General features: G+C 37.1%; 1 protein-coding gene across 3 annotated transcripts in view; it reads right to left on the bottom strand.

The window, feature by feature from the left end:
- The window catches only part of TFCP2 (transcription factor CP2), a 54,823-nt gene that overhangs the window by 3,823 nt on the left and 26,502 nt on the right, over positions 1-24,498 (bottom strand). For 2 of the 3 annotated variants that reach the window (XM_069490018.1, XM_069490017.1), the window contains exons 3-14: positions 16,176-16,327; positions 15,545-15,621; positions 14,503-14,608; positions 10,761-10,867; positions 8,767-8,919; positions 7,781-7,891; positions 7,439-7,527; positions 5,108-5,156; positions 4,603-4,696; positions 3,107-3,197; positions 1,468-1,592; positions 903-1,045 (exon numbers count right to left, since the gene is read on the bottom strand). In XM_069490018.1, the coding sequence (XP_069346119.1) occupies positions 903-1,045; positions 1,468-1,592; positions 3,107-3,197; positions 4,603-4,696; positions 5,108-5,156; positions 7,439-7,527; positions 7,781-7,891; positions 8,767-8,919; positions 10,761-10,867; positions 14,503-14,608; positions 15,545-15,621; positions 16,176-16,327 (1,297 nt within the window). The remainder of the gene's footprint in view (positions 1-902; positions 1,046-1,467; positions 1,593-3,106; positions 3,198-4,602; positions 4,697-5,107; positions 5,157-7,438; positions 7,528-7,780; positions 7,892-8,766; positions 8,920-10,760; positions 10,868-14,502; positions 14,609-15,544; positions 15,622-16,175; positions 16,328-24,498) is intronic. The other variant, XM_069490019.1, reaches the window with a different exon arrangement.

Here is a 24,498-nt window from a genome sequence, read left to right on the forward strand (position 1 = left end):
AATTTAGTGATGTTGTTACAACAAAATTTCATCCATTCCTATCTATACATTTATATGCATTAGATTCCACAGCATTTCCCCCTCCCCAGATTCTAAGGGGGAATTGATCCTGAACTCTACGTCATTCTAGCAATAAATAGGTAGTAATCATCTACAGATGAAATAATGTGGAAGTATAAGGGTGGGAAATGGAACCTCATTAGCAGATGCACTTCTTTTTTTTTTTTTGAGACAGTGTCTTGCTCTGTTGCTTAGGCTAGAGTGCAGTGGCATCATCATAGCTCACAGCAACCTCAAACTCAAGGGCTCAAGCAATCCTCCGGCCTCAAGCTCCCAAGAAGCTGGGACTACAGGTACACGCAACCACGACTAGCTAATATATATTTTTTTGTTGTAGAGACAAGGTCTTGCTATATTGCTCATGCTGGTCTTAAAATCCTGGCCTCAAGTGATCCTCCTGCCTCACATTCCCAAAGTGCTAGGTTTACAGGCACAAGCCACTGAGTCCTACCTAAACATTCTGTTAAAGAAAAGCACAGTCATGTATTTTTTTAAATGGGATGATGGTGATATTAAATCACTCTTGTATTTAGGTTACATAGAATGCAATTAGAATAGTGATGTAACCATTTCATTTTAAAATGTCATATGTAGCCCACAAATGACATCTTTTACAACTGTTTAAACTTATAACAAAAAATTTTAAGCCAACCTAAAAATGTGCAAGGGGATACAAAATTTTTAAGAATTATTTTAGGAGGTAAGCAAGCAAAAAAGTGTGAAACCCTCTGATCTAGAAAACAGAGCACTCTGTCCCAGTAGAACTGCTCTTGCTCCTGTTATTAATACATGTCCTGACAAACTGTCATGTGATAATTCAACTGTACTGAAAAAAAATCTACCTCATCACTGATGAGCACATGGATTCCTGTTGGCCCCTGCTTGTAAATCTGGCTGATTTGGCAAGGGGAAATGCTGAAAAGCTGAGCAATTTTTTCTGTCAATTCAATGGCTGTCAGTTCTTCTAGATAGATGGCATGGTACACTGCAAAAGGGAGAGAGCAACAGCAGTCAGTACAAAGTTTGTTCTTACAGGTAATCTGATCACTAGGAATGCACACTTTTCTGAAGGACTCAGAAATCAGACTGCCTGTGTTCAAATCCTGGCTTAGCCACTTGCTAGATCTAGGGCAAGTTATTCAATATCCCTAGGCCTCATTTCCTCATGTGAATATTGGAGATAATAAAATCTTCTGCAAACTGGAGATATTAGCTGTAAAAATTATAGCATGTAAAAAGCGTTGAGAATAGCACTTGGCATATATTAGGAGGTCAATAAATGTTAGTAATTATCATTGCTTCTAGCAAATGCTGAATCTGCTGTTTGAGAAATTCCCATCACACATGCCTGTAAGTTATCTCTTCACCTTTCTTCATATCCGTCCTGGTCTGTCCAGAATGACCTACCAAAGAAAGTACCATTTGAGTCTCCATCCTCATGCTTCTGTTGCTGTTGCTGCTGCTGTTGCTGCTGCTCCCTCAACTGCAACGATTCCTGACAAACATAAATGGTTAACCTTGGACGCACCATCCTAAGGGGGAGAAAACAACTGTTAGTCTTACATTTTCTATGGGAAGCACATTTTAAGGGAGAACATGTGTTTCTACAGTAATAGTATAGAGCACGGGTTGAAAACTGGCAGCTTGTGGGCCAATTGCTATGTTTTATTAGTTTCTCAGTGGTGGTTGGGTTTTTTTTTTTTCTTTTTACCCTTAGGCTGAACTAGTTCCAACAGGAGGCATCACATAAACTCTGAACTTTTGGCTTTTCTTGAAAATCAGATCAAGCAATCTGAGGCCCTCATTTTCAAGTGAAAACAATGAGCTATTCTCCTTACAGGGTACATGCATTCTTCACTATACCCCAGACTTGACTGTCACTCATTTACATTACCTATGTGGCCTCTGTAGTCATTTGAGTTTGGGACCTTTGGTGTAAAGGTCAGAAATATTCAAAATGTATGAGCCACTGTTTTATGGTCAGTTTCAAGATACACTTTTTACTTAAAAATGGCAATATAGTAAACTGGAGAATCTTATTTCCCTCATTTACCTTCTCCTAAGTAGCCTAAGCCCTCTTTCTGTTCTTACTTCTTAGACAAAGGTATTGAATTACCTCTTGATCTGATCATCTCATTCCTTCCTATTTCTAAGCACTCTTTAGATAATACACTTAAAAATGAAAGATCCATTCTTTTTTCTCAAGTCATTTCTTTCCTTCAAATTTTCCAAGATCGCAGCCAATCTGATTCATTATCCTTTGTGATATACACAAACACAAATACTTCACAATCTGTTTTATTTTTTAGTCACTGATTTAGTTTTGTTGCCAATGACCTGCATGTTTTTTCCATCAATACTACTACTATTTAAAATTATAAGTCCCAAAATGGGACTACTTATTACTCTGTATTGTAACATTTGCAAGCAGACACTTAAGTAATTCCTACCCAAACTGAATGATGACCTCTTCCCCAGTTAAAACCAGCTCGGGCCTTTACACCTATTGTTCCTTCTGCCTAGAATAATCTTCCCTCATATGATTCCACAGCTTCATCCTTCTCATAACTCATCTTTAATATCTCCTCCTCAAAGGGGTCTTTCCTGATCATGTTCTGGGCACTCTACACCCCACAACCTTGTTTTTTGCTTAGTTGTTTTGTTTTCCTTCAAAGCACTTATCACCAAAATACTACTGTTTATATCTCTATCTGTCTCCCTATTAGAAAGTGAACTCCCTAACAATGGGTACCTTATATTTGCTCACCAATATAGATAGCTTCAGAGCCTGTAATAATGCCTGGCTCATGATAAGGACAATGAATAAATACTGGATAAAAATTATTACCTGGAAATGAAAAATGGGATATCATAAGGAATTCCTTGGATCAAATGTAAGAAAGGATATTTTTCATCTTTATTTGGTACATTTTTAAAAAATGTTTTGACAGGAAGGTATTTAGCTGTGCATAGTACTATGAAGAATCCCTGAATCCAAATCCATTTGGAATCCAACCTTATTGGTATTTTAACACTAATTACATACCGGCCTTTTAATGCATTAAAAAGTCTGATTCCATCTGCAGGGCCACAGATTTGGATCACATCATCTCTAGTTAATTTCAATAAATCTGCCCCTGGAATAAATATAAGAAAATGGATGATAAAGGCAAAGATTCTCTTTGTTAATGACTACTAAAATGGGCTCTATTACAAGGACACCTCATTACCAGTGTGTTATAATCTGTAATCTTTTGCATTGTATATAAGGCCCTTCATGACCTGGCCTCTGCCTCCTCTCGGATCTCAGTTCCCTCTCAATTAACTTCTCCACTTAATCCTATGTTTTCATCATATTGATGATGCCTAATTAGCAAGTTGGTCTTCCTGTCTTAAATATCCTTTCACTAGCCAGGTGCAGTGGTCCACGCCTATAGTCCCAGAACTTGGGAGGCTGAGGCAGGACGATACCTTGAGAGACCAGGAGTCTGAGGCCAGGCTGGGCAATATAGAGAGACTCCATCTCAATTTTTCTTTTTTTTCCTTGAGACAGGGTCTCATTCTGTCACCCCAGCTAGAGTACAGTGGCTTAATCACAGCTCACTGCAACCTCAAACTCCTGGGCTCAAGCCATCCTCCTGCTTCAGCCTCCCAAGTAGCTGGGACTATAGGTATGTGCCACCACAGCCAGCTAATTTTTTCTAGTTTTTGTAGAGAGAGGGTCTCACTCTTGCTCAGGCTGGTCTCGAACTCTTGACCTCAAGCAATCCTCCCTCCTTGGCCTCCCAGAGTGCTAGGATTACAGGCATGAGCCATCGAGCCCAGCTCTCCATCTCAATTGAAAAAAAAAAACAAAAACACAAATCTTTTACTCTCTGACCAACAGATTCCTCCTTATCCCTCAAGATTCACCTCATGTATCACATATATTCTCTAACACCAGACCCTCTCCTGAATGTCTCACTGTCAGAGCACTATGTTTTTCAGGGTTTTATTTTGATTTCATTGGCTGTTGTTTTCTTGTTTTGAACATTAGATGATGAATATGCTCTTTGATTAGTAAGTATGCCTCATCCATTTGTGTATTCCTACCATAGCTGGTATACAGAAGATGCTAAATAAATGTGGATTGTGTAAGTAAAATACAATACAGCAATATTAGGGGGAATTTTCAGACTGCCTGAATATGTCCCTTGATAAAATAGTATGGAATATACATTTTCAAAAGTATTGTATGGAGTAAGCATTTTAAAATTAAAGTGATTCCAAGCTTGCATAGTTAGTAAAAAAAAAAATTAAAGTGAGCTTAAACTAAGAGGAATTTCTTTTTAAGTATTTCACAGCATGGTTGCAGCTGGTGAGAAAGTCTAAAATAAAGGGTTCTATGAAATTTATTTCATCAGAAAAATGCAGTAAGATCTCTCTCTCTCTCCCTTCTCTCTCTCACTCACACAAACACATATCTCATATGGATACCAGGAGGGTCTTGAATATAAAGGAATATCCCATGCTGGGGAGAACAAAAAGAAAAGCAAATTTAACCTGAGAAGTTTGTGAAAAGCCTTGTGAATGTAGAAAAACGGTTTCGATGCAACCACTGCTGAGCTTCCTGAGGTGTGGTTGTTGGCAAGAGGTTCTGAAAGGGAGAGAGCAGTTTCTTGGTAACTAAACAGATTCATCTGTTACCCCATTAGGTAACACACAGCCAAACACATCCACATCCCCATACTCAGGTCTAGTTTGTTTATAAGTTGTTTATACTATATCAATCTTCTCCTCCTATAACCATGCAAGAAGCTCATGGAGTTCCATTCTTAACTTCCCTGCTAGACTGTAATCTCCTCAAATGTAAGGGTCCTGCATTACTTGTTTCACATCTCTAGTTTCTAGCATAGTATGTATCTAGGTCATAGTGAAAATTTAATAAATATTTATTTAATGAATGAATGAATAATACTCCCTAAAAGTTGGGCATTTCTATTGAATTGCATAGTCATCAAAGCATTACAAGACATTGCAAATAATTAACATTCAACTTCAGACTTACATCTGTGACTGGAGGGGGTGGCTCTGGCTGGTGGTTTGGTGAACCATTTCTAAAGAAACATTTAAAATGAAAGGATGAATCCATGACACATATTAGGGTTCATTATCTCATTCTTCACCTTCATAATAAGTTTTAACCTAGAGGTTTAAAAGGATCTGTGTGCCAGGTGCAGCGGCTTCATGCCTCTAATCCCAGCACATTGGAAGGTCAAGGCAGGAGGATCACTTGAGGCTGGAAGTTTGAGACCAGCCTGAGCAACATATTGAGATCCCATCTCTACAAAAAATACAAAAATTAGCAAGGCATGGTGGCACCCCTGTAGTCCCAGCTACTCAGGAGGCTGAGCCAGCAGGACTGCCTGTGCCCAGGAATTGGTGGTTGCAGTGAGCTATGATGACGCTACTACACTCTAGCCCAGGTGACAGAGCAAGACCCTGTCTCCATAAATAAATAAATAAATCTGTGCTGTCTCATAAAACATTTCTATTCTTTGATCCCATACTTCAATTATCTGTTAATTTCACCTAAAGACTTTATGGGGGAGTGGGAGAAACTATGTCATTTGCAACATTTTTTATTATTGAGGAAACTGAAAAGAAATAAAAATTTCAATAAATTGGGACTGATGAGATAAATTATGGCATAAAGAATATTTAATAAGAAATTTATTAATATGAAATAATCAGGATATAAAAGCATATCAATATATTACTACATTAAATACATAAATATGCACACATACATACACAGGAAAAATATTGGAAAAAAATTTATGCAAGGCAATATGATCACACACCTAATCAAAACCACTTAATTATTTTTACAGCAGTTTCAAAAATTATTGCTATCTAATTTGTGATCCAAGGGCTATCTCCAAACCCTTAGTTTTTCTTTACACTTTATTTATGGATTGACCCTCTTCCCTAATGCTTACTTCTATCTATCTATTTATTTATTCAGAAACAGGGTCTCACTCTGTCACCCAGGTTGGAGTGCAATGCTGTGATCATAGCTCCCTGTAGGCTTGAACTCCTGGCCTCAAGCAATTCTCCTCCCTCAGCCCCTTGAGTAGCTGGGACTACAAGTGCAGATCACCACACCTGGCTAATTTTTTAATTTTTTGTGTAGAGACAGGATCTTGCTATATTGCCCAGACTAGTCACGAACTCCTGGCCTCAAGTGATCCTTCTGCCTCACCCTTCCAAAGTGCTGGGATTATAGGCATGAGGCACTGCACCCAGTCTAATGTTTACTTTTTTTATGGGAGAAAAAGTTGAGTCTAATATGAAGTACATGACAAAGAGAAAAGAAAAAGTTTTAAAACACAACCTTTAAGCCCTATATAATATTAAAAATTACCTACAAGTAGAATGCATCATCCACGTGGATGTTAGATTTTTTCTTTCAAAAAAGTTTTTTCTTTTTTTAACCTCAGCTGCAAAATTCAAATTTGATATTCAAACTTAGTAATTAACTTATCTCATGACCCTAGTTATATGTAGTCCTTCTACAACTGATACCTATTTTTATTCTTAATTGTTATGTTTTGAATATTTAAGCTACCTTAATTAAATCCTGTAAGAAGTAGGTTGAACACAGAGCCAAAATAAATCCAAAAACAAATACTGCATCCAAACAATATGCTTGCACATTTGGTAGCCTATTTCAAGTTTTAATATGGTTATGTGGAATACATGTTAAAAGTCAGAACTATAATACAGTTACTTTTTTAAACTGGAGTAGGCATCTATACCAACTTTCAATTAACTCTGATTGTAAAAAAAAAAACAATAAGACAAGATTAAATGCATCCCATAGATAATGTAGAAAATTATCTTCAACCTTCTTTCCCTAATTATCAAAGATTCATAATAATTAGGTGTTAGGGACAAATAACAAACAACAAATAACAAAACAGATTTTAGTGTTTGGACAACTGTGTTTCCAATTCCCAATGACCACTCTGATGTAAGTATGATTAGGAAGTGAAATAACCACAAGATGAGCAGTAACAGGGAGAAGCAAAAAGCCCAGATGATCAGTCCCTGAATCACTAAAAAGTGACCATAAATGCTATTTTCTAATGGGGGGAAAAAGAAGAAGAGGAGAGAGACATGGAGGAGGAGGAGAGGGGCAGGGAAGGAGAAAAGGCCATATAAAACTCTTTCAGTCTTTTTTGAAGATAATCCAAACCTCAGTTCATATATAAATCCATCAAAAACTGACCAAATAGAAGTACTTACCGATTTAAAAAGACATTGTTTATGGAAAGGTTAATGAAAAAATACACATCTGGGACAAATACATGACAATTTTATTTCTCAGACTTACCCTTCCCCAAGGGAAAAACTGCTATGGGAACTGTTGAAGCCAGGTGATGGGGAATTATTGACGTATGTGATCTCGGGCCATGGAGAACACTAAAATCAAAGGATAGCTTAGATAATGAAAAAGCACACTTGACCCAAGTGTTCCAATAACATAGTGTTATTATACTTGAATAGCACATCTTAATTAGTAAATCTTCATTCTTCAGAGGACCCAGTAAGCAATAGAGAGTATGCTCAGGAAAAGTGAATTTTGATCATGCTGGATCAAATCCAGGAGGTGATAGATTTTTCTTTTAAGAGTAAAAGTTAGAAAATGAAATTGTCACCAAAAGAAATCCTTTACCTCTGTGAGTATGGTTGTCTCATAGGAAGGTTGATATTTCTCCTTTTCATGAGGTGTTCGTTTTTCCATTTTTTCCCTATCTGTTTTTTGCTTTCTGTCTGCACCTTTGGGCTGAAATGAGAAATATTTTGTTTTAAAATCAGGTATTCATCCTTTGACCCGACAATATTGCTTCTAAAAACTTAAATAGCCACATATGAAACAAAGATGTATGTGCCATGATATAAAGGCAAGATGCATCACTCTGCCTAAATTTGAAAATAGGAAATTTAAATGTTTGATGGAGTTGAAAAAGAATAAAACAGATCTATAGCTACTGACATGGAAAGATCTCTAAAGCACATAGTTACCTGAAAAAATCAAGCTTCAAAACAATTAATACAGTATAACCCCATTTATGTTTTAAGGAAAAGAAATATGTGTATACCTATATACATGTGGTATAAAAGCATAGAAGAGGACTAGGACATATACCAAATCACAACAGTGGTTCCATCAGGGGAGAGGTTGGGGAGTCAGGGTAAGATTGGTAACAAGGATTTTACTTTTGTATTACTGAACCCCTTGCAAAGAGAACATAATAATATTTACCCATGTGATAAAAATAAAGACCAAAATAAGGAAACATTAGTTATGATTGTTACCAAAATAGTCAACTTTCCATAATTTTCGTGAGCTTTACAAGAGCTTTTAACTTTAACAGGTATTAAGAGATTTCAAAAAGATTCTTTCAAAAAGGCAGGAGGATTGCTTGAGCCCAGGAGTTTGAGGTTGCAGTGAGCTACGATGACACCACTGCACTCCACGTAGGCTGACTGAGTGAGACTCTGTCTCAAAAAAAAAAAAAAAAAAAGGAAATTCAACCCCATCCTCCCTCCCCACCCTTCATAAAAAAAAACAATAAAAATAAATAAAAAATAAATAAATAAATTCAAAAAAGAAGAGAAAGAAAAAGAATCCAAGAGCCAGCACATTGCCAAGAATACCTTGAAAACTTTGATCTGGCAGCTGGCCGAGTGCAAATGTTCGGTATATTCCCCGTTCTCGTTCTCCTTGAAGGTATCAATCTGTACTCGGAATGGCACCCCCTTTTCTCCACCATGTTTCCTCATGGTGAACTCTGTGCTAATACAGTGCACCTGAAAAGAATACAACATCAAGGCTTCACCGCTGCTGAAGGGAAGGATCTTCACAAAGACACATGCCAAACCAGTCAGCAGTATTTTCTGAGGAACTACTAACAACAAAACATTTAACAGGCATTATGAACACCTACAAAACCACTTTCCCTCTTTTTGATCCTGAAGAATTTACAGTCTAATGGATGAAATGAGAAAAACTTAAATGATTTACAAATATAAAGTAAATGTATAGATCTAACAAAATGCTATCAAAAGCTACTGTAATTAAATTCATTAACTGCTTCAGAGAATACAGAGTTAACATAAAAGAGAAATGATTTTTGTTAGTAAAAGTTTGCTCGAATTTAAGGAATACTTCGGAAAGAGGAGGCACCATCCACACGGGGAAAATAGTAAATATGAAAGCTCACAGCAATAGGGGAGAAAATGGTTTCTTGGCTACTGCGTAATGCCAGACTGGTGAATCTTAATAGTGGAACCTTGTCTGACTAACCATTTACTAGCTTGGGTAAGTTACTTAACCTCTCTAAGCCTCAAAGACTATTCCTACTCCAAAGATTATTGCAGAAAGTCTTAAAATCATGTATACAAAGTGTTTATTTAACACAGTGACTATCTCATGTTAACTACTCAATAACCTATTAGCTATCATTAATACAAACAGGGACTTTCAAAGAATCTACTGAAAGAATATAATCAGATATGCAAGTCAAATTTTAAGTAAAGGTGGGGCTTGGTGCCTCACGCCTATAATCCTAGCACTTTAGGAGGCTGGGGCAGGAGGATTGCTTGAGCTCAGGAGTTTGAGAACAGTCTGAGCAAGAGTGAGATCTCAACTCTACAAAATGTAGAAAAGTTAGCCAGGTGCATGGTGGTGTGCACCTGTAGTCCCAGCTACTTGGGAGGCTGAGGCAGGAGGATTGCTTGAGCCCAGGAATTGGAGGTTGCGGTGAGCTATGATGACGCTACTGCACTCTACCCAGGGCAAAAGAGTGAGACCCTGTCTCCAAAAAAGAAAAGGTATAAAGATGATCAAAATAACATTATGGATAATAGTAAAAAATTAGGACAATGTAAATGCAAATAATTGTTAGGTAAGTTATGGTACACCGAAAGGATGGTATATTATGCAGCCATTAGCAAGCATTTTGGGGAGACATAAAATGAATTGAGGTAATTAGAAGAGCAATACAGAAACTCCTCAATGCTCTAAGGCAGTGCTCCCCAACCTTTTTGGCACCAGGGACTGGCTTCGTGGAAGACAGTCCTTCCAAGGAAGGGGGTTGGGGGATTGAGGGCTTATAGTGCCAAGATGACCCAGGCACACCATATTCATTGTGTAGTCAAACCTCTCTACCAATGACAATCTGTACTTGCAGCCAGCCACTCCCCAGCATCAGCACCACTGACCCAGGTCTACCCAATAGCACCAGGCACCAGACTCTCACAAGGAGTCCACAAACCTAGATCCCCTGCCATGTGCAGTCCACGGTAGCATTTGCACTCCTATGAAAACCCAGTGCCACACTAATCTGACAGGAGGTGGAGCCCACGCAGTGATTCAAGCCATGGGGAGCAGCTGCAAACACAGTTGAAGCCTCACTCACTCGCCTGCCCATCGCCCACCTCCCACCCCAGGGCCTGGCCCCCAACAGGCCACTGACCGGCATGGGTCTGGGTTCTGGAGGTTGGGGACTGTAGCTCTAAGGCACGTGTTGAGGGATCTGGACTGGACAGTCAGGCTGGGATTTCAAATTTAATATGTTTTATCCTTTAAGAAACAAACTGGCAGTAAGACATGCTTCTTCATAACTGGAACCCCATCTGCAATACCTTACCTGAATAAACACAGATGTTCTCTTTGCAGGGTCCCACAGGAACTCCACTGTATTTAGTTGGGTTGGATTAGCCCTAGGATCAATTATACCCACAGACATTGGGATATCTGAGAAATAAAATGGTAATCATTGAACAATTCTGAGAGCTACTTGGTTTTAGATAAGAAAGCACTAATTCTTATATTACTTGTCCCTAGTTACAAAGATTTTTGTGTATCACACCCTAAATTTCTTTTTTACCAATGAAAAAGGTTTGCTTACAGTTGAAATTGACTTAAAAACTTTCATTCTGAATACCTTTTTTCCTCTTTAAAGTTTTATAAATAAGGCAATTTAAAAGCAGTTTCCTTTTAATTTCCCAAAATTCTACTTAAGATGGATTAAGTCTACATACTAGCTCTACTGTCATGAAAATTGTAATTTATAATCTATTTCACCTACAGTCTTAAGATTAGTATTACCACTAGAAGCACATTAAGAGGATTGCTATATGCTGAGTGTGGTGGCTCATGCCTGTAATCTGAGCACTTTGGGAGGCTGAGGCAGGAGGACTGCCTGAAGCCAAGAGTTCAAGACCACCATGGGCAATAGCAAGACTCAGTCTCTACAAAAACTAGAAAAATTAGCTAGGCATGGTAGCCTGTGCCTATAATCCCAGCTACTCAGGAGGCTGAGGCAGGAGGATCGCTTAAGCCCAGGAGTTGGAGGTTGCAGTGAGTGATGATGACACTGCACTCCAGCCCAGGCAACAAAGTGAGACCCTGTCTCAAAAAAATAAAAATAAAAATAAAAAGAGGACTGCTATAGAAGGGTGAAGCAGAGTGTCTGTATAAAGGTAGAAAGCATTATATCATGGATAGAAGTGGGAAAAATTTAACACAAAGATTAATGCCGACTTACATCAATAATCCTACATCAAATAATCCTATAACAGAGTGACAAATCTTTACTTAAGAGGGAAGCAAAAATTAATGGGTTTTAGGAGAAATTTGCTTTTCATTCCACACGGTAGACACTCAAATACTACTCCCTGACTTCTATTAATACTCAAACTGGGGAGACAAAGCGAGGTCATATTATTTATTATTATAACTGTGCTATATAACTATACTATTATTTTGGTATCAATGATTCAAACAAGAAAGCATCAAGTGGGTCCCACTACACAGTATTAGTTGTGTTGAATTCATCCTAAGGTCAATTTATTATACAGATACCAGGAAAACTGCATGAGAACCAGTGTTTTTAAGGTAAAATTGTAACAGTAGTACTTAAATTTGTTTAATAACTATGTTTACCAATAGAAGATATTAACCAATTAGAGATCAAAGGTACAGATGCCAGGATTAAAAGTATGTTCAGGAAAAGTGACTGTGTGTTTGTGAAGATCCTTCCCTTATACACTATGATTTAGGAAAGACAAATGCTACTCTGCGTAGCAAAGCAGTAGGAAAAAACTAAACTGCAAAACAAGAGACATAGATTCCAATTCCAGAACTCCCACTTTAGGTAGAACATACCACTAATCTTGTTTTCAAGCACTAATAAGATACAGGAACTTTCAGCATATTGGGGAAAAAAACCTGGCCCCTTTTACATACTACTCAAACAAAGTATCAGATCCCTAATAGCCAAAACAATCTTGGAAAAAAAAAAAACAAAAACAAAGTTGGAGACCTCATGCTTCCTGATTTCAAAACTTACTACAAAGCTACACTTATCAAAACAAGCATAAGGATAGCCACATAAACAAATGGAATAGAATAGAGAGCCCATAAATAAGTCTTCAAATATATGGTCGCATGAATTTTGACAAGGGTGCCAAGACCATTCAATGGAGGAAAGAACAATCTTTTCAACAAATGGTGCTGGGAAAACTGGATATTCTCATGCAAATGAATGAAGTTGGATCCTTACTTTGCACCATATACAAAAATTAACTCAAAATGGATCCATGACCTGAATGTAAGACCTAAAACTATAAAACTGTTAGAAGAAAACATATGGAAAAAGCTTCATGACATTGGATTTGGCAATGATTTCTTGGATATGGCCCCCAAAATACAGGCAATTAAAATATAGGTAAATTGGACTACCTCAAAATTTAAAACTTTTGTGCACCACAGGACATTATCAACATAATGAAAAGGCAACCCACAGAATAGAAGAAAATATTTGCATAGATATATCTAATGTGGGGTTAATATTCCAGAATATATAAAGAATTCCTACAACTTAACAACTAAAAACCAAACAACCCAATTTAAAAATGGGCAAAAGATTTGAATAGACATTTCTCCAAAGAAAATATACAAATAGCCAATAAGCATATGAAAATATGCTCAACATCACTAATCACCAGGGAAATAAAAATCAAAAGCACAATGAGATACCACTTCACACCCATTAGGATGGCTATTATCAAAAAAAAACCAGAAAGCAACAAATGTTGGTAAGGATATAGAGAAACTGGAACCTTGGAGCACTGCTGGTAGAAATGTAAAATGTGTAGTCACTGTGGAAAACAATATAGTGTTTCCTCAAAAAAATTAAAAATAGAATTATCATATGATCCATCAGTTCCATTTTGGGGTATATATTCAAAAGAACTGAAAGCAGAGACTCAAACAAATATTTGTACATCCCTGTTCATAGCAGCATTATTCACAATAGTCAAAAGGTGAAGTCAACCCAAATGTCTATCAAGAGATGGATGGATAAACAAAATGTGGTAGATATAGGCCCGGGTGTGGTGGCTCATGCCTGTAATCCTAGCACTCTGGGAGGCCGAGGCGGGAGGATCACTTGAGGTCAGGACTTCGAGACCAGCCTGAGCAAGAACGAGACCCGCCTGAGCAAGAACAAGACCCCATCTCTACTAAAAATAGAAAGAAATGATTTGGACAGCTAAAAATATATATAGAAAAAAAATTAGCCGGGCATGGTGGCACATGTCTGTAGTCCCAGCTACTTGGGAGGCTGAGGCAGAAGGATTGCTTAAGCCCAGGAGTTTGAGGTTGCCGTGAGCTAGGCTGACACCACGGCACTCTAGCCCAGGCAACAGAGCGAGATTCTGTCTCAAAAAAAATAAAAATAAAAAAAGCAAAATGCGGTACATATATATACAATGGAGTATTATTCAGCCCTAAACAGGAAGGAAATTCTGATGTATGCTACAACGTGGATGAACCTTGAAAACATTATGCTAAGTGAAAAAAGCCAGTCACAAAAGGCCACATACTGTCTGATTTCATTTATGTGAAGTACCCAGAGTAGTCCAATTCATAGAGACAGAAAGGAAAATAGTGGTTATCAGGAGCTGGGAAGAAGGGGTAATGGGGAGTTATTTAATAGGTACAGAGTTTCAGTTTTACAAGATGGAAAAAGTTCTAGAGATGGATGGTGGTGATGGTTACAAAACAGTGTGAAAGTACTTAATGCTACTGAACTGCATACTTAAAAATGGTTAAAATGATACCTTTTATATTATGGATATTTACAAGTTAAAAAACAAAACAAAACAAAATCACCCATAAGTAATGGAAGCAACTGCTATGGAACTGAAGTGCTTACACTTCCAACTTCAATTTTGATATCATTATACAACTAATCATTTATGCTTAGTCCAAGGTTCATACTACTCGAGCCTCTGAAACATTTGAATCAAGATAAATGTCAAGTAAAGAAAACCGACTCTTAGTCCACAAAGCCATTTCCAAGGCCATAGATTCTCTTAACTCACCTATGTCAAGAATTCTATCTCCAGGTCGGTTCCACCTCCAGCCCTCCAGCTGTTGATGTTCAGTGTATTGTAGCCTTCTGTCATGGAACACTACACGAAATATACTCTAAAAGGATATAACAAAATCAGATGATAACAGGTTTCTTGAAAATCAGTGCTGACAAAGGAAAACTAGCAGGAGTCACTGCCAGTTAGTTTCTAGACACAATCTAAAATTGTTTTTCTTAAGACCTGTTTCGCCCTAAAATCCATACCATAACAAGCACTATTTCAGGATAAATTTTATAATTTCTCAGATATAATCATTATCGTTAACTGGTACCATATTTAAAATTTGGCTTAAACATCAGTCCTAATGGTAACTAGACAGAAAGGACTCCTATCTGAAGCATTTCTACATGCCTCTACTGTTATATTATGTAATATCAGGCTCGGTTCTTCAGATGTATGTGAAAAACTCGCCAAGTCCCCTGCTTGCTAACTCACCATACAACTTGTAAACACTGAAGGTAGAGTCCATTTCCATCAACTTTCTTTTTGTTACTCTTACTTTGTAGAGTTGCCTGTTAATCCCTCGACCACCTTTTATAGTTGTTGACAAAAGTGCTCTGTCCCAATCATGCTGTTAATCCTCAAAATCCTTACTGTCAATCTAGACTAAGAGAACTGCTATTCATCAACAGTAGCTTCTGTTCTCCTTGCTACAAGACCAAGCAACCAAAGAGACACTGAAGGATCTCTGACAATCTCAAGGAGGTTACTTTACTCCATCCAAAAGAACTGCACTGAGCCAAGGGATTACCCTGGACAGGGAGTGGTAAGCCTTTTGTTTCTGCAGTTCTGAAAAATTCACATGAATGGGGGGCTTACTCTGACTCCAGAGAAATAACACATCTATTTACCACTCTGTCAACAAATTGTGGCACATAAAAGATACCATCAAGCATTAGCCCTTTGTGGAAGCAAAAGAATATTAGTTAAAAAAAAAAAAAATCAGTAAAAAAATATTGTGTAGAAGAATGATTTACTCATTTTCTTTTACCTTCACCAATTTCCCATTAATTTCTGGAAGTTCTCCAAGTTTCCTATTGTCTAGCATTCGAATTTCATAAGACTGTCCTAGAAGAAAAAGTAACTGCATATTATATTTATCACAAATTAACTTTGCTAGATTCAGAAAGAGTAAAATTCACTTGGTTGAATACACAAGAGTATAATAACATTATTAGTATTAGTAACAACTGTAAGCCTTTACTAGAACTAGGCACTGTGCTAAGTACTTTCATATATTATCTCATTTAACTGATACAATTTTCTAAGGTATTATCAATCCCATTTTTACAGATAAGAAAATTGAAACTTAAAAGAGTTTAAGCCCCTTGTCAAAGGCCACACAACTGGTAAATAATAGAGCTGGGTAGGGTAATAGTTCTCAGACAATAACCAATGGGGATAATCCAGGGAACATGGATTAGAAAGAAGGACTTGGGAACTAAAAATGGGCAGGTGAGCAAAAGAAGCCAGTAATATATATATGATACCAGATCTCAAATCTCTGAAGTAAGACTTTTAGTTTGACAGGTCACACTAGAAAGATCTAACTTTTTACATGTAAGTATAAATATGAATCCAGCAGGTCTGTAATAATACTAATGAATGAGGTAGCATCTAACCTTGATTGAGATATGTTAGAGTTTCATCATGGAGTTTCACTGCTGGAGAGGTGGCAGCACAAAGCACATATTGGAAAGGTAGGATTTTATTCTCATTATCAGGAGGCAAACTTGACTCTTCTTGCTTAAAAATGGGCAATGCGAGGACATCACTAAAATAAAATACACAAATTACTTACATTAATATCTGACAATGGTGCAAAAGCAGATTTATTGTTGAAAAATTTAACTAAAATTTGCTTTGGAAAACCATAAATATTACTCACTTTAGTGGAGTTTCATCCCAATCATTCGGTTCAGATTACCTGCTATGATATCCCCCTGACCACAACAGTGAGGGTGATGACAGATATTTACAGCTAAAGCCATCTAAGTGTACAAAGAGAATGTTTCCAAGAATAATAGACAGGGGTTTCTAAAAGAACTCGGAAAATTATAAACAAAGTTCCAAAATTAATTCTAGGACACTCAGTAATACATTTAAGGTACCAACTACAGTAACTTTATAACCACATCAGCTGATCTACCATAAGGCCTAAAACAACTTCTAGAATTCCTTCAGAAGTCATATGAAAAGAACAAATCAATGACCAGTATATATTTCAAGATTGTCTTACATTCTGTGGAATACAACTAATATTGAGATGTTCCTACAGCTACTTCCTCCAAGAAAAAGCTTCTTATATTAATCAACTTATCTAAACTTGCAAGCCAAACACACACATCCAATGAATTCTACATAAGTCACTCTGAAGTGCTAATGGAAGAATACAGGACAAACTAGGTCAGAAGTCGTAAATTTCAGTCCCTGAAACCTTAGGAAATCTTATGCAAGCTCCCTTGAGTCTTCATTCGTTCATCTATAAAATGGGAAACACATCTGCTGTCAAGAACAAATGCACGGGGAAATACTTTGGAGACCATAAGGTGCTAAAATGGATATAAAGGATTAGTATTAATTTTCCCTCATAAACTCTGGCTATAGATTAGTAGGTGAGGATATCCTGGGCCTTAAAGATACTATCCTGATCAGCACTCAAATCTTGAAAGGATCTTAAGACATGTACCAAATTACAGAGTATTTCCAATTATCTCAAGACTTGCCATAAAATTATCAAAATAAAATTTATTTTAATTTCCTTTACAGAATATGTATAGGTACTCACTAGAACAGCTAAAATTAAAAAGAACTGACAACCCAAAAGTTGGCAAGGATGTGCAGCAACCACACTCATACTTTAACAGCAGGCCTGTAAAATACTATAACCATTTTTGAAAAAGGTTTGGCAGTTTCTTAGAAAATTAAACATGCATCTGTCCTTTGACTCAGAAATTCCACTTACAGGTATTTATCCAAGAGAAATGAAAACATAAATCTACCCAGAGACTTGTATATGAATGTTCATAGCATAAAAGCAAAAACTGGAGAGAACCCAAATATTCATGGTTAAGAAAATGGATGGTATATCATGTGGTATATTCATACAATGGACTACTACTCAGCAAAACAAAGGAATACAACAACATGGATGAATCTCACAGATATAATCCTGGGGGGGGGGGGAAGCTAGACACAAAGAATGCATAATGTATGATTCCATTTATATGAGATTCTAAAACAGGCAAAGCTAAAGAGAACAGTGGTTGCCTGGCCGGGAAGGGAAATTTCTGGGGAGATAAAACTGTTCTATACTATGATAGGTGAGTGTTAACATGGTTGTAACTATACAGCTTAAGTTTGTGCATCTCAATGTATATTAATTTTACAAAAAAAAAAACAAAACTATTGAGTAGAGGATGGGGAATAATAGATGGAGGTATAAATGCTAAAAAAGTAGTAGCATATTGATGACTTTTCAAACAGTGTGATGGGTAGAAGGGGGTTCATCATACTATACCATTTATTTCAAATTATCTATAATGAAACCTTTTTTTAAAAAAAAGGAAAAAATATGTATAGGCACAGAGTACTTCTGGGTACAAAAGAAAGGGAACAGGGTACATGAAATAAAATAAACAATTATGATTCCTCCAAAAGGTTAAACGTTAGGGATCTAGTGATTTTTGTCAACATTCCCCACATTTAAAATGGAATACACTCAAACTTTTACCTATAATTTAAATATTATACTTGTAAAATAAAGAGACCAAAATCAATTTTTTACTATTGACAGATAAAAAAGCAATCCCTTATATGCACCTATATCCCTCAGCAGTATACACACATTTTCTCCAATACATTAGATTATAGGGTCATTACAGTCAGACAAGAACATAATTGATAAAATTCAGCCAGGTGTGGTGGCTCACACCTGGGCAACATAGTGAGACTCCATCTCTACAAAAAAATTTTAAAAAATGAGCTGAGTGTTGTGGGCACTTGGCTATAATCCTAGCTACTTAGGAGGCTGAGGCAGGAGGATCACCTGAGCCCGGGAGTTGGAGGCTGCAGTGAGCTATGATTGTGCCACTGTACTTCCAGCCTGGGCAGCAGAGTGAGATGCTGTCTCAAAAACAAACAAAAAAATAGTGGCTGGGCATAGGGGCTCACACCTGTAATCCCAGTGTTCTGGGAGGCCAAGGTGGGAGGATCCCTCGAGGCCAGGAGTCCAAAACCAACCTTAGATCATTTACAATTTGTTGCCAGATTATAAAAACAAAACAAAACAAAACAAAAAACACCTAACCTAGGGAATATAAGGAGAGCTGTCTCTAAAAAAAAACAAAAAAACAAAAGTTGACTACACTTTACACTGGACTACACTTATGTGAATCTTACAGACAGCATTATAAATTCTTCTTGGAAAACAAAACAAACAGCAAATATTTTGATTATTGACCTGATGCATGGAGATGTAATACAAATTTTTTTTGCTAATGTCTAAATAGCAAGAATATATGTTATTAGTTGAATCCATTAGCCTAAAGAGTTTTTATGAAACAGGTTTCTAGTTGCTAAAAAAAAAAATATTTCAAAGGCCAGAACACAGAGGGCACTTTCCTCTTCCTTAGGGTTAGAGATGTGTGTGCTTTGCTCATATGGGTGAAGAGTGGAAATGGTAGGTAATCTGTCTTCCTGTCCATATTAGTTTGTCAAGTGAAACATACTATTGTTCCCTGGAGACTATTTAAAACTGTATGGAGTTTTCAAAAAAACTACTTAGTCTCAGTTCTTCCATTTCTTAAAATCAGAAGCTAACACTGCTCCCACAACAAATAGTACAGAAAATGATGCAAAACATCACAAAACTTAAGAAACATACTGCTAGCCTTTGGGAGACTTTACTGCCACATCATTCTCAAATACATCACATCTGATGATTCCTTGAAAGATTAGTGAAGATTACCAGGAAACAAGGCAAATAGGATTTTGCAACATAGCAACAGGTCAACATTTATGAATGCAGGGTGTTTTGTTTTTTTTTTTTCTTCTCAAATGTCATTGCCAAGCAAGGTTAATAAGTAGTAACAGTTCCTAGTCTTCTCAGCATCATGTGGCATTACACCTAACCCCCCATGACTAAGCAAAGGACTGTCATTTGGGGCTGGAGTTCTAAAACTGATTCTAAAAGTTATCCCTAAAATTAACTTGAAACAGTACAGCCAAACCAAATACACAAGATTGTATTTCCTCATCAGAGATTTTAAGATATATAAATCCTAAATATATTTGAATTATTCATGTTCTTGCTACATTGCATTTCTTTTACCCTGCTGCGGGAGCAAAAGAGTACTAATAAGTCCCACATTCGTAGACATAAAGGGTAAGATTACTGGTAAATACCATTCTAGGCTCCTGCTTATAACCAACCAAAAACAAACATATTCAGCAAGAAACAATTTTGAAAATACAAAAGTCTGCTCTTTTCTCAGAGGTGAGCTGAGTATAGATTAGAAAAACCCAAACCCATTCTGGGTAGACTCTTAAGTATTATAGTTGCTGCCAACGTATAATTTAGCATTTGACTATATTCTCTGAGTGCTTCATGTATTTAATTCATTTCAATGAAACATAAGCTATTTGAAGGGAAGACTTCTCTTTTACGTGCTTAGTAAATATGTATTGATATGATTTATACTTTTGTTAAATAAAAATTATGTAAGTTCAGTGTTTTGAACTAAGCTCCTGTGCTAGGCTCCAACAAACCAGACTAAAAATCAAAATGGAGTCACCCATGTTAAAATTCCACATCACCAAACCAAGTTATCTGACTTTCCAAGAAATCAGGAGAGAGGTAATAGACAACTTTCCAAACACGCCAGTTTAAATTTTCTATCAGCACTATAACGAAGTTTCCTGTACTTTATTCCTTACCACAAAAAGTAACCTGAAGTAACCTGATGTTAACCCTGTTATTTTTTTATTGTTCTGTCTCCCTGTCCCCACTTTACATGAAAAAGTAACTTTGAAAAGTAATACACTCTTTGTTCTTTGTTTCTACTTTCTGCAGCTCTGTCTATAAAGCCAAATTCTTCTGCTCAGCTCTTTAGAACATTTAATTCTATTTTATGGAATGAAGTGTTGCCAGATTCTAGAATCACAAATCAAGCCAACTAGGACCTTTAAACTCCATTTCTTGTAATTTTGTTCTTTGACAGTTTGTTTGCATTCCCCAGAATATTCAGTGCTATGTACATTGTGATCATTTTGGAACTCTTGACATCTTACCATATCTCTGATCAAATATAAAGGTGTAGAAATCATACCTGTTAAAAGGATAAGTTGAGTATATGTTAAAAATGTGCAGCCCTAAGTGAAAATCCACAATGAGAGTAGAGGAATAGCAGAAAGCATCTGAGTGGAAGTAAGGGAGGAACAGAAGCAGTATCAGGAACAATCTTTCCTATATGTAACTATGTTTCCAGGAAGAGCTGCTTCACAGTCCCCTGAAGTATAAATTGCTCTCGAGATAAGGCAGCCCCTGAATGGTCTCTACTAATTCATGACTATGGCTTAACTTCTTCCTTCAGGCCTACCAGCTGTTTGAGATGCTGTCTTCTAGAAAGAGCCTAGAAAAGGGAGAGGGTGAGGTTTGGTACATTTTGCCTTGAGTAAGACCGGCAGTAGATGGCCATCTTACTTGGACAATAAGATGTAGTGAATTTCAACTTCCCTATTTGTAACCCTCATTTAGTCTCCACTAAATGATGAAAATAAAACATTTGAAACAAAGCATGCTCATATCCTTATGTTAGCTACAGCTTGAAAGGGCAAGAATTGAAGAGACTATGCCCTACTCTGAGATCAGCTTCAAAAGAAAAAATAACCAGTAAATAATTGGCTGTAAAAACTTTAAGGCCAGGCACAGTGGCACACGCCTGTGGTCTCAGCTACTTGGGAGGCTGAGGCAAGAGGATCGCTTGAGCCCAGGAGTTGGAGGTTGCAGTGAGCTATGAGCTATGATGATTACCACTATACTCTACCCAGGGCAACACAGTGAAACTCTGTCTGAAAAAAGAAGAGAAGAGGGAGAGGAGAGAAGAGGAGATGAGAGGGGAGGGGAGGGGAGGGGAGGGGAGGGGAGGAGAGAAGGTAAGGTTAGGTTTAAGGCTGAGAAGAAAGTAGACTGATTTTCTGGGATTTGTGGGAAGGATGATGTAAGGTCAGATCAGGGAGGAGACCTGGCAAGGAGAGATGGCCCTACAAGTTTTAACATGAGGTCCGTAAGATGTCCTGACTACCAAGTAAAGGCAAAAATTACCTTATCTTCTGTCACATGTGATTGAAGATTTCTACTACTGAAAAATCTCATTCAATTACAAAGCAGCATATATGATTTTTAAAATTTGCCTTGCTAATTATTCTATCACCCAGAACGTAGAAGAAATGAATAGAATTATAGTTTGGAGCCTAATCTGAACAAGAAGAAATTGATCAGAAAAGGAGAAGTGGTAGGAGCCTTAAAAGAAAGCAACCAAGCCAAATAAGCAGGAAGAAGAACATGGAGCACAGCTAGATGTGGCTCCTAGACTCTTAGAGAACAGGATTCAAACAGTAAGGGAGATGGGACCCAAGCCCATGCTCTGAGGTGCTAAAAGGGAATATGATACTATTGAGGTTCTCAAAAATGAAATTCTGGCAATCTCACATTATCTGAGAGAGGGGGGTAATATCTAAAGAGACTAGCTAGAAAGTTCACTCATCAACTCAGAATCAGACAGACATGCACAATATATATAAAAAGGAGGAAACTATTTTAAAAAAATGGCACTCATGTGCCACCAAGAAGGAAGCTTGAGCTGAAGCCCAGAATGTGCTGAGACTTACAAAAATGGTAAGGAAGGCACAGGCCCACTCTTTGATGTAAATGGCATATTACTTAACACAAAGCAGAGACAGAACATCTCAATTCCTGTTTTTCTTCTATCTTTTCTGTAAAGAAAAATCATCTATAGAGAACAAATATTAGGAAAAGTAGATTAATGACCAAAATAAATAAGGAGTCTAAATGCCTAAATGAATGAAAATCTCCTAGATGAACTATATACCAGGAGAAGTAAAGAATCTGCAGATAAGGCCAGGTGCAGTGGCTCATGCCTGTAATTCCAGCACTCTGGAAGGCCAAGGCAAGAAGATCACTTGAAGCCAGGAGTTCAAGACCAGCCTGGGCAGCAAAGTGAGACCCTGTCTCTACAAAAAATTCAAAAATTAGGTGGGCATGGTGGCGTGTGCTGGTAGTCCCAGCTACTTGGGAAGCTGAGGTGGGAGCATCACTTGAGCCCAGGACTTCGAGGTTGCAGTGAGCTGTGATCGTGTCTCTGTCTCTAAAATAAATAAATAAAAATGAATAATATTAACATTTTAAAAATCTGCAGATGAGACCTAAGTGATACTTTGTAAACTCAGACAAACTTCATGATTCCAATAATGTCAAATATCACGTTAGCTTTTTATATCTATAGTAGGAATTTTCCAAATGAGGGGAGAGTATATTCTTCATACCTTACACCAGAGTGATGTGACATGAAGTCCAAGCAAGACTGTAGAACAGGTTACTAAAAACATCGTTCATGAATATAAACCAGCATCAGAGATCACTAGAAGCCATAAACAAACTCCATTTTCCTTTTTTATAATATGGTTTGGCCAGCAAATGCTATTCGCATATGGTGCCTGGATTTTAACAATGCATAAAATAAAGTCTCTTGACATCCTTTTGCAAGGTGAAACATATGAATTTTGTAAGTTAAGTGGCTTCACAGATAACTATACAACTCTACCTAAAGAGTGTAGAAAAATCCAAAAGAAGGTTTAGTGGTATGCCACAGGGCCCTAAAGCAACCTGCCTTCTGAAACATTTTTTATAAATAACTTGGATGAGGACATGGAAAAGGAGGAAAAGGAAGATGATCAAATGTGCAAATGACAGGAACCTGGGCTGGGAATGCAAATACCCTGTACAGTAGAATCAACTTTTTTTAAGTAATTCTGTGTGGCTGGAACAGGAGGCTAAACCTAAAGATAAGATTTAATAAGGATAAATATAAAGTCACATCTTGGAACTAAAAATTAACAATAAAATGGCTCAGTATAGTGAGAAATGACTAAGGCTTTCAAAAAAATCTATTTCAATGAGACATTGTGATATGGCTGCCAAAATCACTGATATCAGTTTTCATTAAAAACAAAGTCTAAATGAAGGAAATGTCATTCTTTTCTATGCAAAGCAGATTATATTTGAATACTGTACTTAGTTCTGACTATGGAAATTTGAGAAGACTTTAAAAATCTAAGGAGAGAGACAAGAATAAGTGAAGTAACCTAAAGTCATGCTCTATGAGGAGTAACTAAAGGGTAAGAGGATATTTGTTCAAAGCAAAGAAGTCTTGTTAGGTCTACTCTGTAAAAAGATTCAATTATTTCTTTACAAAGATGAGTTGACTCAGGATTGGATGAACTGACCTCCTTAAAATGCCTTCCAAATAATAAAAGGACTAAATGTTTTGAGCCTATTCAAGTATTAGAAGTTCGGTCTAAAAAACTTAATAGTGGTGAATATGCAAAGGAAGATAAGTCAATCTTACTTAGAACAACTCTACTTAAAAACACAAACACACACACACACAGAGAAAAAACAAAAAGGTAAATTCCAAAAGTCATTGGGTGACATTTAAAGAAAAAAAAAACAACAACAAAGCACAAAACCATTAAAGAATACAGTATGAGGCCGGGCACGGTGGCTCACACCTGTAATCCTAGCACTCTGGAAGGCCGAGGCGGGAGGATCGCTCAAGGTCAGGAGTTTGAGACCAGCCTGAGCAAGAGCGAGACCCTTGTCTCTACTAAAAATAGAAAGAAATGATCTGGACAACTGAAAACATA

The sequence above is a fragment of the Eulemur rufifrons genome, chromosome 16, assembly GCF_041146395.1.
Source record: "Eulemur rufifrons isolate Redbay chromosome 16, OSU_ERuf_1, whole genome shotgun sequence".
NCBI classification, from domain to species: domain Eukaryota; kingdom Metazoa; phylum Chordata; class Mammalia; order Primates; family Lemuridae; genus Eulemur; species Eulemur rufifrons.